Consider the following 17,454-nt stretch of genomic DNA (forward strand, 5'->3'; position numbering starts at 1 on the left):
CAATATATTAGTTACATATAAATTATAATTGAGTGTGGATTGTATGTGTAGAAGGTACACTAGTGATGTTGGGTTTCATTTGTCCACGTCATTTCCAAGGGCTTAAGCTAATAAGATATATCGGATTTCTCTCCCAAATAGACATGTATACACTCGACTAACCTAATCAACCCGTCGAGCTCTCTTGGGTTGGGCTTGGGTTGAGAATTCCCAACCCAAGATTGGGTTGGGTTAGGTCAAGGTTTAGGTATAGGAACCTTGGGTTGGGTTAGGGTTGAGCACCAACCCGAACCAACTGGCCCGACTTTTAGCCCTAATTTCATGTTTGCCCTGCTCAATTTCATGTTTTACCCGCTAAATTTCTAGTTTTCCCCACCCAATTTCATGTTTGCTTCGTTTAATTTTATATTTGTCCCGCTGAATTTCCAGTTTGACCGCGAAGTGATTGAAATTGACCACGAACTGAATGAAATGGATTTTCGACCATCGACCCGATGGAATCTTAAAAAATAACTAGGTTGGTTGGCTTAATTTGCTTCTCCTACCCCAAAATCATATGTGGTAAATTAAGTAAATCATTCTAGTTCAGGAGATATGCTTGTTAAATAAATAGACAAAGAAATGAATTGAAAGACAGAAAAATATTTTTATACACTTATACACACACACACTTAATTATGTATTGGAGAAAAATGTAAGGAGAAAAAGTTCTCCATGTAATAATAATTAAAAAAAAAAAGTCATACTACCGCAGCGCTACCGCCGGTTCAGCGGCACTGCCGCCGAACCTGCCGCCAAACGGGCGGTGGTGCCATAGCCTTCTGTGATGATTTTTTTTTTTTTTTTACAACGATACTTTTGTAGGTCCCATCATGAAGTCTGTGTTATATCCAAACCGTCCATCTATTTGGCGAGCTCATATTAAAGCTTGAGACGAAAAATAAGATAGATCTAACTATCAAGTGGACCACACTGTAAAAAGCAGTGGGGAATTGAACGTCTACCATTGAAACCCTTTTAGGGGTTACAGAATTCTGGATCATTATGAAATTTGTTTTTCCTCTTCATAAAGACCTTTGTGGCCTTATGAATAGATTGGATGGAAAATAAATGTCATGATGGGCCCTACAAAATTTTTAACGGTGAAAATCAATTTTCCCGCTGCTATCTGTGGTGTGGTCCAGTTGATCTTTGGATATGATTTTTTTTTTTTGGGATAATGCTCCGAAATTATCTCGAAATATGGATGAACGTTGTGGATATAATAAATACATGGCTGTGGGGCCACGTAACTTTGATCTCTTTTGAGCCGTTCGTACAACTCTCGGTTAGAGGAGCGTCAGCGCTCGTCTTCGAAAGGAAGGTGGGGGTATTTTCGTCCTGAAATTCCGACTTCGTACGAGGAGGTCCAACTGCGTATTTTAATAAAAAAAAACCACTGGATAAAAGGTGGGGTCCACAGTCGTAAATTTCTCGTAAAACAACTCCGTTCCACACGAAAACCGATGCGGACGGAAAACGAGACGTCAGTGTTGAACCGACGTGGATCCAGCACAGCAGTGCATCATTCGACTAGCGTGTTCTGGATCGGCAGGGCGTGGATCCAACGTGGCGATCTGATCCTCCGTCAAAATTAACGGTTCCGTTCGAAAGTACTTAAGTCAGAGATGATTAGCAGTCATTGGGGAGCTCCGAACGTTTTGGTGCCGTTACTAACAGGGCATAAAAAACTCAGCTCTCTTACAGGTGACGACAAGGCCGAGAGGCAGAGAGAAGATGAAGGGGGTTGGATTTCAGTACTGTAGTCCTCGATCTACCTCAATAAATTCCACCCCCCATGCCCTTTTCCTCTCATTCCTTCCCTTGCTTTCTTCTCTGTCTTTCCCTTTCTCCGTTTCCCGTCTTTCTCCTCGTCTCTCCAGAACGTCCCCTTTCTCTGGTATATTCCATTCATTCTCTCTTTCCTGAATTCTTTTCCCGCGTTTGGATGCACGATCGAATTGGATTGTAAACAATATCATTACAATCTGTTCATCTATCTCTCACTTCCAAACGGACTCATTTTTATTTTTATTTTTATCACACCTTTTTACCATCGTTGATGGGTTCTGTGTTTTGGATCGTGTTTAGGCATTGCAGTTTCTCGACGTTTGATCGAGTCCTCCCGCAGACAAGACAGGTATAGATGGATGGATGTGAGTCTGACTTTCATACATCGCGATGAACTCCGTATATACGTTGCTGGATGTTGTTCCAGTGTACATGCCGCCAAGTTCGACGATTTGAAAGAAATCATCTGATGGCACCGCGTTGGATGGGCATTTTGGTTTCGAGAATCATGACGAATGGGTGTTTCTTTACATGGATTCGTGGCATTCGAACGTACCGTTGAGAATAAAAATTGTCAACTCTCCACTGTACATCGTTATGTACTCGTCCAACATGCATCACGGTGATCAGATTAGGGGCACCGTCCATCTGTTGGGCATTACCGTGGATGGGTCAATCCAAAAGATCGATTTGAACAGATGATCCTGATCATCGATTGTAGGCGTTTAAAAAGGACGGTTGAAATTAAAAATGGCTAACGTTCTCAACTCCAGCAACAGATGCCAGGATCATCCATTCGGTGTGATTTTTAACCTCGGCCCATCTGTAGGAGTATGGCTGGCAGAGCAACGGTTCCGATTGCCTGCCAATACAACGCAAAACGAACTTGATGAATGGATCTTCCTCTTCTTCCTTTACTTTTTTTTTTTTCTTTTTTTTCTTTTTTGTAATTGGTTTTTGCTATTTGAAAAGCAGAAAGATCTGATTTTGGGGTGTTTGTGTTTTGCAGGAACGTAGGCTAAATTCTCTTTTAGTAGGAGAATAGATAAATCAGAAGAAGAAAGATGACGATCACCCCGGCAGTTAGAATTGCCGAGAAGAAACTCTTTGTCAAGGACCGCATGATCCTTTCCGGCGTGCCCGATAATGTAATTTCCACTTCTGCTGCGACATCTAGCCCTGTTGAAGGTATTTTCGTCGGGGCCCAATTTCCAGAAAACAGTAGCCGGCACGTGATTTCTCTCGGCACTCTCAGGTATTGTACACAATTGCGTCGATTGTTACTACCATAAACAATCCAATTGAAAAAAAAAAAAAAAGCAGAGAATTTAGTGTTTTTCTACTTGGGTATTTTCGCAGGGACATCCGATTTCTGTCATGCTTCCGATTCAAACTATGGTGGATGGCCCAGAGGATGGGTGATCAAGGCCGGGACGTCCCACTTGAAACCCAATTCTTATTGGTGGAAACCAAAGGTGGGTCCTATCTCGAATTGGCCGATAGCAGTAGAGATGATGAGAACCAGATCGTCTACACCGTCTTTCTCCCTCTTACTGAAGGCCCATTCCGGGCCTGCCTCCAAGGCAACCCCCAAGATGAGCTTGAGCTCTGCATTGAAAGCGGTGATTCTGATACAAAAGCCTCATCTTTCACCCACTCCCTCTTCATCAGTGCGGGGATTGACCCATTCGCAGCCATCACAGAAGCAATCGAGGCCGTGAAGTCACACCTGAAGACATTCCGCCAGCGGCACGAGAAGAAGCTCCCTAGCATCATGGATTACTTTGGTTGGTGCACGTGGGACGCATTCTATCAAGACGTCACTCAGGAAGGCGTAGAATCCGGATTGCAGAGTCTGGCAGCAGGTGGGACTCCCCCCAAATTCGTGATCATTGATGATGGATGGCAGTCGGTGGGAACCGATCCTCAACCCGATCAGAAAGAGCTTGATTATAAGCCCCTACCACGGTTGACAAACATCAAAGAGAACAACAAGTTCCAAACTAGGGATGATCCTTCAATTGGGATCCAAAACATCGTGAAGATTGCCAAGGAGAAGTACGGACTCAAGTATGTGTACGTGTGGCACGCGATCACAGGGTATTGGGGTGGGGTGCGGCCCGGTGTTCAGGGAATGGAGCAGTATGGATCGAAAATGCAGTACCCTCTGATATCGCAGGGAGTGGCGGAGAATGATCCAGGTATGAAGACGGAGGTAATGACATTGCAGGGCTTGGGGCTGGTGAATCCCAAGAATGTGTACCGATTCTATAATGAGCTGCATGGGTACTTGGCGTCGGCTGCGGTGGATGGTGTCAAGGTGGATGTGCAGTGCATTTTAGAGACGCTTGGGGCTGGATTGGGTGGGAGAGTGCAACTCACAAGGCAGTATCACCAGGCGCTGGATGCGTCCATCGCTAAGAATTTTCCGGACAACGGATGCATTGCTTGCATGAGCCACAACACTGATGCACTCTACTGGTAAGGCTTAATTCATATTGGAGATATGATCTCTAATAATACATAATTATGATTAACTAAAAGAAGATAAACCTTTTTTTTTTTTTGTGTGTCTGCCAAACAGGTCCTTAAGTATTTTTCATTTTCAGATTTCATTTTTTGGGTTTTTAATTTTTTTTTCTTTTTGTATTACGGGTTTGTCAATGAAACAGCTCGAAACAGACGGCAGTGGTGAGAGCTTCAGATGATTTCTTTCCCCGGGATCCAATGTCACACACAATCCACATAGCAGCTGTGGCCTACAACAGCATCTTCCTCGGCGAGTTCATGCAACCGGATTGGGACATGTTCCATTCCCTCCACCCTGCTGCGGAGTACCATGCATCAGCTAGGGCAATTAGCGGAGGACCCATTTATGTCAGGTGATCATCTATCCCCTTGCTAGCAAACTGCAATTAGCCCGCTCTGTATATTCAAATTGGTTTGTGATATTTACTTCTTATTTGTTCTTCTTAATCATTTGCATTTATCTAATTAAAATAGTGATAAGCCTGGGGAGCACAACTTTGAGCTGTTGAAGAAGCTGGTCTTGCCTGATGGCTCCATTCTCCGAGCCCGTCTCCCTGGTCGGCCCACCCGTGATTGTCTCTTCGCTGACCCAACTCGCGATGGAGTGAGGTACCAATCACAACCACCCATTTTTTCGGTTCTCCTCAAAACCCATTACTTATTGGATTTATTCATTTGTAATGGGGTGATTTTTGTTTCAGTCTGCTGAAGATATGGAACATGAACAAGTACACTGGAGTCCTGGGCGTATACAACTGCCAAGGTGCAGCATGGAGTAGCATTGAGAAGAAGAACGTATTCCACCATACCCAGGCCGAGGTCCTATCATGTGCTGTTAGCGGCCGCGACGTCCATCTTCTATCAGAGGCATCAATTGACCCTGATTGGAATGGGGATTGCATCATCTACCGTCACAGGGGCAGGGATCTGGTCTGCCTCCCTAACAGTGCTGTCCTGCCTGTGTCCCTCAAAGTCTTAGAACATGAAATTTTCACCATTTCGCCTATCAAGGTTTGTCTTTAAATTTCAAATTTATATCAGGAAAAAAAGAAGAAGAAGAAGAAGAAAGGATGTGTGCTGCTCGCACACGGTCTTAACCATCTTTTCTATGCAATGCAGGTCTTTATGCCCGGATTTAGTTTTGCACCATTGGGATTGGTGGACATGTTCAATGCTGGAGGAGCGATACAAGGGCTGAGATACCAAGTCGGAGATTGCGCTGCCTTAACTGAACTGGATTCAGGTTTTATGGGGGAAGCAAATGGGATTTCTCTTCAGCCATTTGAGAATAGGAGCTCCGAAGCAGTGGGGACAGTTTTCATGGAGGTGAAAGGGTGTGGCACGCTCGGTGCTTACTTATCAGCAAAGCCCAGGAAGTGTCTGGTGGGATCAGACCCTGTCAACTTCTCTTATGATTCTTCTTGTGGGCTATTGACTCTCAATTTGGTTAACATCCTAGGGGGCGATAAAAACTTCCACAATGTAGTAATTGAGGTATAAATTGATATGATAGTATACTTGGGGGTGTATGTACTCCTGTTAACAAATTTTGTAAGTTTTTGAGTATTGGGAATGAAAGCATGGTGACCAGTGAGGTGGTGGTGTCACGACCCAAACTCAGAAACCGGGCTCGCAGAATTCTCGATCGCCAATCCGGCGCCGACAGCCTCCGTAATACCCCTGGGATACCACAAGGAGGATGTTAAGCATGAATTTATTCCATGACAAGCATAACCCACGAACAATAACCAAAACTCTATCGCAAAATCCACTATGATTAAAAGCTTTAAGTGCAATGCGTATAAAGGGAAATACAATAACAATATCGGAACTCTAAAAGCTCGGCTGCACGCTCTTGCTCCTGCTCAGTTATGACTGCGTTCTGGCGTCACCTGCATGCATCTATTGTGTATAAGCTTATAAAAAGTTTAGAGAATGGTGAAAGTGTGTACACAAGGTAGAAATGCAAGTATGTAATATCAGAGTAATGCGGAAACATACTGATAAGTCCATGAATGCAATCACTCGTACCAAAGTTATGCGATGCAATGCATGAATGCTATCGACCACACCATAGCCATGCGATGCAAGGCATAAATGCTATCGGCCACACCAAGGCTATACGATGCAAGGCCTGCATAGTCAATGTCATGTGCAAGATGCAGCTCAAGCATACCAATCCACATATCAATCCAGCTCATCTCTAGAGCATTATATATCAGTATAATTCTCTCTAGATAATCACCGGGGTCTAATACACTATACACCACATTGTCGCCTTACACTGAACGCACAACCGTGCAAGCGGAAGAGACCTCACTATCCGCTTGGCCAATAATTAGCCAATATTTATCTGGCATGTCGATAGCGGACCCATTTACGAGCTGGTCATACTCAGTCTAGCAATTGCCCCTACCCTCGGGTGGGTAAGGTCACACCCCCTTCCAACCGACCACGATACAGTGGAAGATGCGGCCTCCTGGTATTCGGCCCTCATGCGCTCATACATCCACTCGGTCTCGACGTTGGAGCATCTTCCGGTACTGTTAGGTTTAGGGACCTTTACTTATGGACATCTATCGCGCCCCATGTAAAGAGAAGATTTTCGGTGTCTAATCCTGCCATCCATGGTATGCCTATGGAGGCTATGGCCCTAATGTCGCTAGGGCGTACAGTAATCACAATACATAATGCAATGTGCATGAGTCACACAATCTAGTCATGCATCAATCCTTCGCATACAGTGCGCTTATGCGGGACAACTCCGCCTATCAGGGAGTGTCATAAACAACCTGCCCAATGACACATGCAATGGTCAACCACATCTCATAACAAACATGCAGATAATGCGTATGAACATGTATCATGATACTATGCTATCACATACTCATAATCGGTATCGATAACCGACCTATATACAAGGTGGGGTCTATAGATGGACAACCGATCTAAACTATAACATAAAGATTGACCCTCAACTGTGGATATACCAAATCCGATAGCACGGATCCCTCTGTCTACGGTGATGAACTCTTCTCAAATCAAGGTTGGGCCTAGGTGGCCTACCTATAAGTCTAAGGATCCGAAACGGGCTTCCTTCACCATACTATCATATGTCCCATTAGATACCTTAGGAGGGCCAAATAAGTCCTAGATGGACTCTAAGATAAAAGAAAATAATCTTACTAGCAACCAATGGGGGCCCAATATCTTGGGTTAGTCCAATATGAATAGATGGATCATGCACATATCATGGGGCCCAGTGATTTGGGTCAACCCACTAGAGAAGGATGAGAATGGGCCTAACAATGACCTAAGGGAAGGTCACAATGTGGACATTTAACCATCATTGCCCATCAATGTGGACATTTAATCAACATTGCTCCCAAGGAGTGGCCCACATAGAGCTAAACATATAGTGGGTCCATGGCCTCACATAAGGGCCTAATACACATCCCGTTGGGCCCACACAAAGGCTTCATATACATTACATTGGGCCTCACCTACTTTTTAAAAAAATCGGATTACTTTTAGCTAAAAACGTGGATACGACTTTTAGCAATGAAAAATTTCATCGCTAAAGACTGTGAACAGTTGTTGAAAAAAATTGATATGTTTACTTTTAGCTACGAAACTTTTTGTAGCTAAAAGACGGGGTTAGGACGTGACGAACATGTTCGTCGCTAAAGGCTCTGAACAATTTTTGAAAAAAAATCGAAAGGTTTACTTTTAGCTACGAAACTTTTTGTAGCTAAAAAACGTGGTTAGGACATTTAGCGACGAAAATGTCCATCGCTAAAGGCTCTGAATAGTTTTTGAAGAAAATAGAAAGGTTTACTTTTAGCTACGAAAATTTTTGTAGTTAAAAAAACGTCGATGATACTTTATGCGATGAAAATTGTCTGTCGAGGATTTAGTTTTAACTACGAGACGTTTCATCGCTAAAAAACAAATGAGACTTTTGGCAATGAAAAGTTTCATCGCTTATGGCTGTAAACAATTTTCCATCTTTAGCAATAAATTTCCTTCTTGGGATTTTCTTAATGATACTGCATTGAATGCTTCCATAAACAGCTAAAAAAACATCCTTATAAACCAATTCAAGGCCCAAAAAATGACATTTTTCAACTTATCCAAATCATATGAAATCAAAACCTAATAACCAATCCAAAATCACTTACCTAGGCCTTAAATCATCTATAACACAAGAAATTTCAAAACCCAACACGAAATTCAGTTCCTCTAACAACAGCTAAAACAAAACCATCTTTCTTCCAACCAATTCAAGGCCCAAAAAGAATGTTACTTTTTCACATTCTTCAAATCATATGCAATTAAAACCCAAGACCCCAAAAAAAAAAAAAAAAACAATAGCTTCTCTGGTCCTCAAAAACAATGCAGATATTCCAATACCCAAAAAGCAATTTTCTTTTTATTGTGCTTTCCTTCAAAACGACCTACAAGAGCCAGTAAGAATTTTCTGTAGGAGCCTACCCCCCCAGCTTTTAAGAATTTTCCTTATCAATGATAAGGTGTTAGTCTAGAGGATTGAATAACGCAATAGAGAACAGGGGATTTTCATTTGATCTAGAACTAATGCTATTAGTCATGAGAAAATAGGCATTGGTATTCAACTGGTTACCTGGTTTTCAATTGCAAATCTTGTCAGAGACTTTCTATCTTCTCATCTACGTGAAAAGGTTGGATGGTTTTTCAATTCCCATGGCATTGCTACCACCAAATGCAGAGAAACTACCACTCCCTTGCGGGTTCCTAAAGGCCCCAAAGACTGAAATAAAGGAAATAAGTTGCTTTTGGAAGTGGAAAAGCAAAAGAAGTAGCTAACTTTTTCTTAAGAGATACTTATGTAACTTTAATAACCAAACTAAATAAGAGGTAACTTCTTGAATTACATAAGTTAAAAGAACAAAATAATCCAATCAGGCATCTTTTCAGAAACAACTGGGGCATCTAATGCATGATTGGCATTCTCTTCATCTTCTTTTTTTTTTTGGTAAATCCAAGCTCATTGCTCTGTTGGGCCCCACTTGGATGGATAAAATTCACTATATAGGGGCTACTCTGGCTTTTAAGGCGCATTGCATATATGAAGTCTTAGACTATTGAAAGCTTCCAAATCACAGTGTAGCCTAATGCTCATATGATTCATCCTTCTCTTATACAAGGAGAAAACCCCTTCTATTCTAGTATTTGAGGATTAATGGATCACCATTTACACTCATCCTCCCCTTATATAAGGAGAAAATATGTTATTTCCCCTATTTGCAAGCAAGTACCCACCTGGCCTGAGATCTTTAATGCAAGCTATGGCCATTGGATCCTTGTGATCAGCCTGCAATCATAATCACAAAGAATAATTTGAATGCATAACTGATAAAGGCATGCGTGCTCATTAGTGCACATAGTGGAGTGATATAAATATTGTTAGGCAAAGACAGGAATGTGGTGCTAGAAAACTGAAATAGCTAGAACAGAGAAGCAAGGATGGTAAAAACTACATTGGAGTAGCTGCTTTGCGTTAGTGCAAGCATATCCATGGCCGTGGCATATCTTGACAGAGCACATTTTTTTTCCAAAGATACACAACTTCCAAGAAGTTCAACATACATAACATATCTTCTACAAGGAGCATTTCATGGTCTTTTGGATGGTGTCAAGCTCTACTCCAATCAGGTTGTAGGTGTGTGACTTATAAAGTCCTCAATGCACCTGATGTTTGGGGCCTGTCGGTATAATCTAGAAGCTTAATTCTGATGGTCACATGAGTCATGAAATAAAAATAAATAAAAAAGGTTGGCCATCCAATGAACATGTGTTTGATGCTGCTCAAGAATCATACACAAGAAACCCATGTAACCAATGCCATGTTTATTTTGAGTTCCATGTTTCAGTCTCCTACAACATAAATCTTCTTCATCAGTGCTGTTTATCTTGCATTCTAACTAGTGGACTGAGATTCTCATCTAGTCTTTAACAAGGCTGATGCAGACATAACAGTGTCTACTGGATTCTCCCCACCATAAGATACATGTGATACAAGTGAAACTATAATGTTATCGACTTCTAATACAGGAATGTCTACTCTTGAAAATTCAAAAAGTACTCCAAGAATATCAAGAATGTGCCGCGTGAGTGGGGAGAAATGGCAACCCAAGAGCTTATATAAATCCAGCAACAATTTAATAGTGACTTTCTTTGAGAGAAAAGGGAAAAGAAGTTTCAGTGAATTTAGCATATGGAGGACCTCCAAATGCTTCGATTGAGATAGTAATTCACTTTTTGATCCGTCAACAATTCTTATTGCACTCAGTTCAATTGCCAGAGGCATGTTACGATTGAACAAAGACCATACCATTTCGCTTGCCCTCTTACGAACAGTGGATTCGAAAGACATAAAGACCTTCTCAACACACACTTGGGCACATCTCTTCACGCCTCTTAACAAATTCATCTGAAGCCTGTACCAATCAGCACATGCATGCAAGAAGTCAAAACAACATTAATTGGAAATGTAGTAAAAGGAAAAACAAGCATTCATAGCTTAATACTAGCAATGCCAGGCTTATGTTAGGATGCATTTGGAGAAACTATATCACACAGCAAGATGTGATTCCTTACAGAATCAGAAAAAATAAAACTAGTATGGATACCAGATAACAACAAATGCTAAGTTACAATCAGGAATATGAATTCACTATGAGACAATGCCTTACTTAAATGATAGACCAAAGTCGTAGTCAGTGGACTGAAAAATGCATTTGAGAGAATCCTTAAAAACAGAATGGCCAAAGCTTTCCGCCAGCACAACCAACCCCCCACTCCTTTCAACTGCAACTTTAAGTTCTGCAACACCTACCTGAAAGTACCAATACCCACATTCATTGAGAACTACTAAATATAATTTTTGTTCTTTGAAAGTATAGATAAACATTCAAAAGGAATCTTTCCAAAAAAAAACATCAAATAGGAGTATATCATGTACAGATATAGATGCACAAATTCAACTAAGAGGTGCATTTTTTTTTACAAAAAAATCAGCTTGGGTATTTCTTGGGTATTTCCTTGGATTTCCTTACTTACAACTTGTAATATTACAAAGCTCACTTGCATCCAGTCAACTATTAGTGAAAGAGAAAGCATCAAATTCAGCCAACTTAATAACTAATGAATAGCCAACTGTTGTTGAAGAGAAACACTAAGGAAATCTCCAATTGAAGATGAGCCCCAGCCAACAACTTTTGGCCAAAACAGAACGACTGAGCATACACACTCAAGAGAGAAAGAAAAGCAGAGAATGCATTGGCTCCTTACCTCTAGCTCAAACATCAACCTCTAAAGCTATATCGGCAAACAACTCCTACAACAAGTTGAGTCACTGAGATTGAGATGCTAGTGCTTGCAAAGACAAAACAGATCAAACATGTCAATTTTCATTCCAGAAGAATATGCCCAGCCAAAATCAACCATGGCATCATCTAAAAACCATAAAGATTCACCAATAGACAGCAAAATCCTAACCACTTCAATTCATAAAAAGTGGTTTGGGTGTCTAGAAAATATCCACTATGGAAATGAAAACCATAGGGAGATGCAAATTCTTGCATTTGGGCTCATGTAAATACTTGGAATTGGTTTCCTGTTGGAATCCATTGCCACCCTTTCATTATAGATCCACAAATGCCCTCTTTATCTCCTTGGAGAAAGTTTTAAAACGATAAAAATGAAAAGGATATTTCAGTGGAGTGGCTATGCAATACAAGTTTGAAAAGTGCCAAATAGAACATCTTATGTGACAGGTGAAACTTAAATAATGCACAAATGTGCCACGGTGACCAATGTTACATCAGTAACTATTATAACAGAAATGGCATAGTCAATTGTGCTTCCAACCATATATTAACTTTATTTTTAAAATCTTTAACCTCCATCAGTTAAGTTAATCAATGCTTCTGAATTTAAATGATGAAAGAATAAATGCTAACAACTTCAAAGTTCTTACATAAGGTAGGGATTATCAGCCAATACTCAGAGTTTCTTACAGGCAATTCACAAATCAATTATAGACCAACAGCTGTCTTTGAATTCAAATACTGCAGACAAGAATTTGACAATTTCTGTATAAGAAAGGGCAGTAGAAAATAAAGATTTGACCGCATGATGGGTTCCTTTTTTTCTGTGTTTGGCAAAAAAAAAAAAAAACAAAAAAAAAACAAAAAACAAAAACAAAAAAAAAAAAGCAAAAAACAAAAACCCAGATTAAAATGGTGTTACCTGATACTGAGCTATAACCTTTTCCTGAGAATCTACATACATATGAACCTGCAGAAAGCAAGCAACAAGAAACATTCTACATAAATGCATTTATACATCATTGCTCTTTAGAGAAAAAAAAAAACTGACCTTTCTCAGGAAATCTGTCATCTCTGCCTTGCGTTGATGTAGAAAATAACCTTGAAATACATAATTTAGTTAATAGCAAAGATCAAATTGTAGACTGGTAATGATCAAATTGTAATTACATTCCCAGTATTTATGATGCAGAAACATTTGTAAAGATCAAATTGTCGATGAAATGATGCAGCAACTAGAGATATACATATGCAACTCGAGGAAGTCCATCGATCAGATAGCTGTGATTGTTCAATAGAGTAGATTTCTGATCTGTTGAACATTAACATTGGGATCCACCAGATGAATGATCTGTATCATCATCATTAATGCAAAATATCCCCATCTCTACAAACTATTGGCCTCGAATGAAAGTTCTGTTAATTCAGTCGAAGTTGGTATAAAAGCTTAGAAATTACTTACAAATTGCACATGTGGCATATAATTGTAAATTTGTAATAGAAGTTTTGTCATTTGATACAATAACTTCTAAGTCAAAATATGTAACAAAGATGTACTAAGAAAGGTGAATTAAGTCCCAAATGGGCCAAAGAAAAAGCAGGAATTAGAGGGTCCTAGTGCACATGTGGCAATGCCTTCCTGTCTTCCCAAATCTTTACCTGTTGCAAACCAATAAATCAAGATGATACTTGAAGGTTCCTAATCATATAGAATATGTCAAAAATGGCAAGACATAAACCCATTCAAACCAGTTTTTACTAGTAACATTATTAACAGTTGACTAAACAGTTTTAACTGGCAGTTTATAAATTGAATTATATGTAAGATTACAAAGATTGCGATGGTCAAAACTAGTTTGAATTGGTTGTGATCACTTACATCCCCTATTTGTTGTTTGGTCCAGTTTTTAAGACAGCAAACTACTTTTTTTTTTTAATGTCAACGTCAGTCTCAATCAACATGAATTGGAAGAAAAAAGTAGTCTGGATCAGGGATATGATTGCTATACATATACAGATAAAACTACCACTAAAATGTACCCAAAACAGGGGCAAGTATCAACTATCCTCCACCTACAAACATGAAAGGACCTATTATCATCCACCATTTTACTAACAAGGCTATATTGGAAGTTTGAAACTGATAGCTCCAGGCAGAAAGGGTCCTTGACTCTTAGAGATTCCATAAGAACATCCCAGGAAACAACACAAGTTGCCATTTTATGCAATTTAAGTTATTAATATAACATTAATGAGTCTTAATAGAAAGAATACAAGGACATCTTCTCAAGCAATTAAGTTGTTGAGCATGAGATTTCAGAATAGTAACAAATTAGTTGTAGGTGACAAATACTTGGAAAGTACATGCAGTAAAAATAACATTTTACAAAAAAAAAAAAAACAACATTTCCTCAATTTTTCCTCATAGTCAAGTAGGAATAAAAGGTAAGTAATCCAAAGTATTTTGATGTTTGAAATGCTTATACTTCTTGAATCACAATTATTTCTTTAATTTTAAGAGCTTCTTATATCTTGTGCATTAAAATATATGAAAAGCATTCTAATATGGAAGGAATTACCTCACAAAAAAGAATAATTGGAAGGAATACACAACTGGAATCTCTGGATATTGGAGTACTTGAGTAAAAGTAGTATGTGTACATATTTAAACAAACTAACCTCACAAATTTCTCCTCTTGATGATACATAACTCTAGCTCGTTTGCCTCATAGGGTCCAATATAGTGAGGCAACCTTCGAACTATCAAAGATAATAAAGGTATTCCAAGCAATATATGTATTCAATGATCATTAAGTTCAACTGCCAGCCATTGAGAAAGATTAACCTCAAATGTACAACTTCCCACCTAAATAATCTATCTGTAAGCGAATACTTGGTTCATATCATTTGTGACCACTCAGCAGCTCTTTAACAGAGTTTAAGATCAAATGTCGTTTTTACTTGGTTCATACTTGGGCTATCTGTAAGCACATACTTGGTTCATATCATGCGACCTTAGCATGTGTGACCACTCATCAGCTCTTCAATAGTGACCTAAATAATCTAACATGGTTTAGTCCAACAAAACTATGTTGATTGAACTTCCTAACCACTGAAATGGTGTCCATCACATGGGTGGATAAAAATCACTGGTAACTATCAATAGGCAAGTCAGATGTTTAAGATCAAATAATTTGTGTGATATTTAGGGATAGCTCCATCAACAATAGGGCCAACCACCCAAGATTTGGACAGTCTCTAGATTGCCAAATATGACTGTCATATGTATAGTCAGTGAGTGATGACACTTAAAATTAAAATATGTAGTAAGAGAAAAACCATAAGACGAATGGAACTCACCTAGCTCTTGGTGAAACCCAACGAGCAACCTACTTCCCAATGCCATGAGCTCCTCGAATTTTGTAATCCTGTGATAGAAGGACATTTTCTTACTCACGGAGTCGAGTTGAGGTGGGCCAAGCTTGGCTTGGCTTGTCCATGATGTACTCGAGTTCAAGCTCGAGCTCGAGCTTAGCCTCGAGCTCAACACTGAAGCTTGGCATGATTGCCAAAGCTGTCGAATTGAGTTCGAGTCAAGCTAGTGGTTCGAGTCGACTTTACCTCGAGTCGAGCTCGAGTTTGTTGGGTGAGAGAGTAATGGATTCTGTTCTTGATCCTCCATTGATGAAAAATTCAAAAATCTTAAGAGAATCAAAACAAAACCTGATGAAAAAACCAAACAAAGCTTCGAATCGGATGAGGAAACCTGTAAGAATCGATCTGGTCGAGTTCGAGTCGAGTTCGAGCTTCGAGTCGAGTTGAGTGATGACACTTAAAACTAGAATATGTAGCAAGAGAAAAACCATAAGATGAATGGAACTCACCTAGCTCTTGGTGAAACCCAACGAGCAATGTACTTCCCAATGCCACGAGCTCCTCGAATTTTGTAATCCTGTGATAGAAGGGCATTTTCTCACTCACGGTATTCAACAAACAAATGAAATGATTGCATAAGATTAAGAAGGGAAAAAGAAAAAGAAAAAAAAACACACCAGATGGAAATGGTTTATGCATCACAGATATGTCCAAAATAACCCAAAATCGCAAAGCAGATATTGACTTGTATCTAACTAATCTCATCGACAAAAGTTTCCAATCTAACAAATAGATGTTCAAACCTGGTACAGTTGATAGCTTTTAAAAACAACCCACGTATCTTATGCTTGTGGGATGTAGAATCCGTGGACCTCCATATGTACCAATTTTTCTTTTCATTTATAAATAATCTCCTACTAAGAATATTCCACTTTCTTGTAAATCTGTCGACAATCAACAGAGTTACTTACCCCACAGCAGGTTTTTTTTGTACTGGATACCTTAATTTACAAGTTACAACCGAGCCGAAACATTACAAAAACCACCACATCCAAAAGCATTTTCTCCACCCTTCCGCAAGCAAAAGCACTATGAAAACCACATCACATAGATGATGCCTGATGCCTTATTCGATGCCAGCCATCCTTGTCTAAGCTAGCACATCAACCGTTGATACTAAGGCTTGGACTAGGTCTATAACTGCTAGGATGATGGACATCCTTCTAGCTGGATGAAGGCTTTTGTTGGTAGCCTAGCTATGGAAATTTGCTGAGACGATCTGCTATCAATACATCAGACCCAAGCTTGCTCACAAGAGCCTGAACCTTAAGACCCAACCATCAGACACAACACCTCTACACTAATCCACAATTAGGGAATCGAAACTACAAATCCCTAATTAGGGATTCGAAACTCAAAAATTCCCAATACACAAATCATTGCACAATGTTACTTGAAGGATTAAAAAATGTTTAAAAAAATGCCCAAATTGATATGAATAGATAAGGGGGAGAGAGAGAGAGAGAATACCCGATTCGAGCGAATGCTCCCTGATGTGCGGTAGATCGAGCGGAGAGAGAGATACCTGATGTTCAAACGTCCAAGGAGACAGAGAGAGAGAGATAGAGAGAGAGGACTAGGGTTTTGAGAGAGACAGAGTGCGAGCGGAGAGGGAGAGGGAGAGGGAGAGGGAGAAGCAGAGAGAGGGAGGGAGAGGGAGAGGGAGAGGGAGAGGGAGAGGGACGGAGACGGAGACGGAGAGGGAGAGAGAGGGAGCGATAGAGAGGGAGAGAGGGCGAGAGGGACAGGGAGAGCAGGGAGAGGCAGAGAGAGAGTCGCATGAGAGAGGTAAACGATTGGCTACTCCCCACCCGGCCAGGGGCTGGGTGCGGTATGTATGTGTTTCATCCCTACCGTCCATCTATTTTTCCATATCATTTTATGGGAGAAAAAAATGAGATATATCCCAATTTCAATTGGACCACATTATAGAAACTGTTGAATGAGCGTACCATTAAAAACCTTTTTGGGGCCATATAAAGTTTTGGATCAATCGATATTTTTTTTTTTCCTTCATCTTGGGCTGTATGACCTAGTCAACAGATTGGATGTCAAATAAAAAGTAAATGTGGACTAAAGGGGTTTTAATGGTGGATATCTAATCACTATTGTTTTCATGTGGTGTGGTCCACCTGAGATCTATATCCCTCTCATTTTTGGTATTAAGCCCTAATATGATATGTAAAAATGGATGGACGGCATGGATGAAACACATACATCATGGTGGGACCCATAGAGCATTGACCACCAGCCACGGGTATGGTGTCAGGGGCAGTAGCCAATCCGTTTC

The 17,454-nt window shown here is 40.2% G+C and overlaps 2 protein-coding genes across 5 annotated transcripts; one reads left to right on the forward strand and one right to left on the reverse strand.

Annotated features, from left to right (window-relative positions):
- The first annotated feature begins 1,678 nt into the window (after window positions 1–1,678).
- LOC131246635 (probable galactinol--sucrose galactosyltransferase 6) lies at window positions 1,679–5,888 on the forward strand. Its single transcript, XM_058246962.1, has 8 exons — window positions 1,679–1,939; window positions 2,131–2,179; window positions 2,840–3,085; window positions 3,190–4,311; window positions 4,503–4,712; window positions 4,834–4,968; window positions 5,061–5,370; window positions 5,479–5,888. Exons 3-8 carry the CDS (start codon window positions 2,895–2,897, stop codon window positions 5,857–5,859), a joined length of 2,349 nt encoding a protein of 782 aa, XP_058102945.1. The 5' UTR covers window positions 1,679–1,939; window positions 2,131–2,179; window positions 2,840–2,894; the 3' UTR covers window positions 5,860–5,888.
- Window positions 5,889–10,185: 4,297 nt separating this feature from the next.
- On the reverse strand, window positions 10,186–11,739 carry LOC131247426 (uncharacterized). 4 transcript variants are annotated; one of them, XM_058247722.1, is made up of 3 exons: window positions 11,485–11,684; window positions 11,094–11,236; window positions 10,186–10,838 (listed from the first exon to the last, which is right to left on the reverse strand). In XM_058247722.1, exons 1-3 carry the CDS (start codon window positions 11,518–11,520, stop codon window positions 10,340–10,342), a joined length of 678 nt encoding a protein of 225 aa, XP_058103705.1. In that variant the 5' UTR covers window positions 11,521–11,684; the 3' UTR covers window positions 10,186–10,339. The 4 variants fall into 4 exon arrangements, 3 of the variants coding, with proteins under 3 accessions (XP_058103705.1, XP_058103706.1, XP_058103704.1); XM_058247723.1 differs by lacking the exon at window positions 11,485–11,684 and adding an exon at window positions 11,692–11,739 and having other exon boundaries at window positions 10,187–10,838; XM_058247721.1 differs by having other exon boundaries at window positions 10,193–10,838; window positions 11,094–11,684.
- Window positions 11,740–17,454: the final 5,715 nt, after the last annotated feature.

This window comes from Magnolia sinica, chromosome 5, assembly GCF_029962835.1.
Source record: "Magnolia sinica isolate HGM2019 chromosome 5, MsV1, whole genome shotgun sequence".
In the NCBI taxonomy this organism is placed as follows: domain Eukaryota; kingdom Viridiplantae; phylum Streptophyta; class Magnoliopsida; order Magnoliales; family Magnoliaceae; genus Magnolia; species Magnolia sinica.

What these genes read in the sequence shown, in the direction of transcription:
- LOC131247426 (XM_058247721.1), bottom strand. Translation starts at nt 11,311, where the DNA reads ATGTTTATCTATACTTTCAAAGAACAAAAATTATATTTAGTAGTTCTC. An exon ending in GACTTTGGTCTATCATTTAA is followed by an intron (nt 10,839 to 11,093) that starts GTAAGGCATTGT and finishes TGATTGGTACAG; the next exon opens with GCTTCAGATGAATTTGTTAA.
- LOC131246635 (XM_058246962.1), top strand. Translation starts at nt 2,895, where the DNA reads ATGACGATCACCCCGGCAGTTAGAATTGCCGAGAAGAAACTCTTTGTC. An exon ending in ATTTCTCTCGGCACTCTCAG is followed by an intron (nt 3,086 to 3,189) that starts GTATTGTACACA and finishes GTATTTTCGCAG; the next exon opens with GGACATCCGATTTCTGTCAT. An exon ending in GGAGGACCCATTTATGTCAG is followed by an intron (nt 4,713 to 4,833) that starts GTGATCATCTAT and finishes TAATTAAAATAG; the next exon opens with TGATAAGCCTGGGGAGCACA.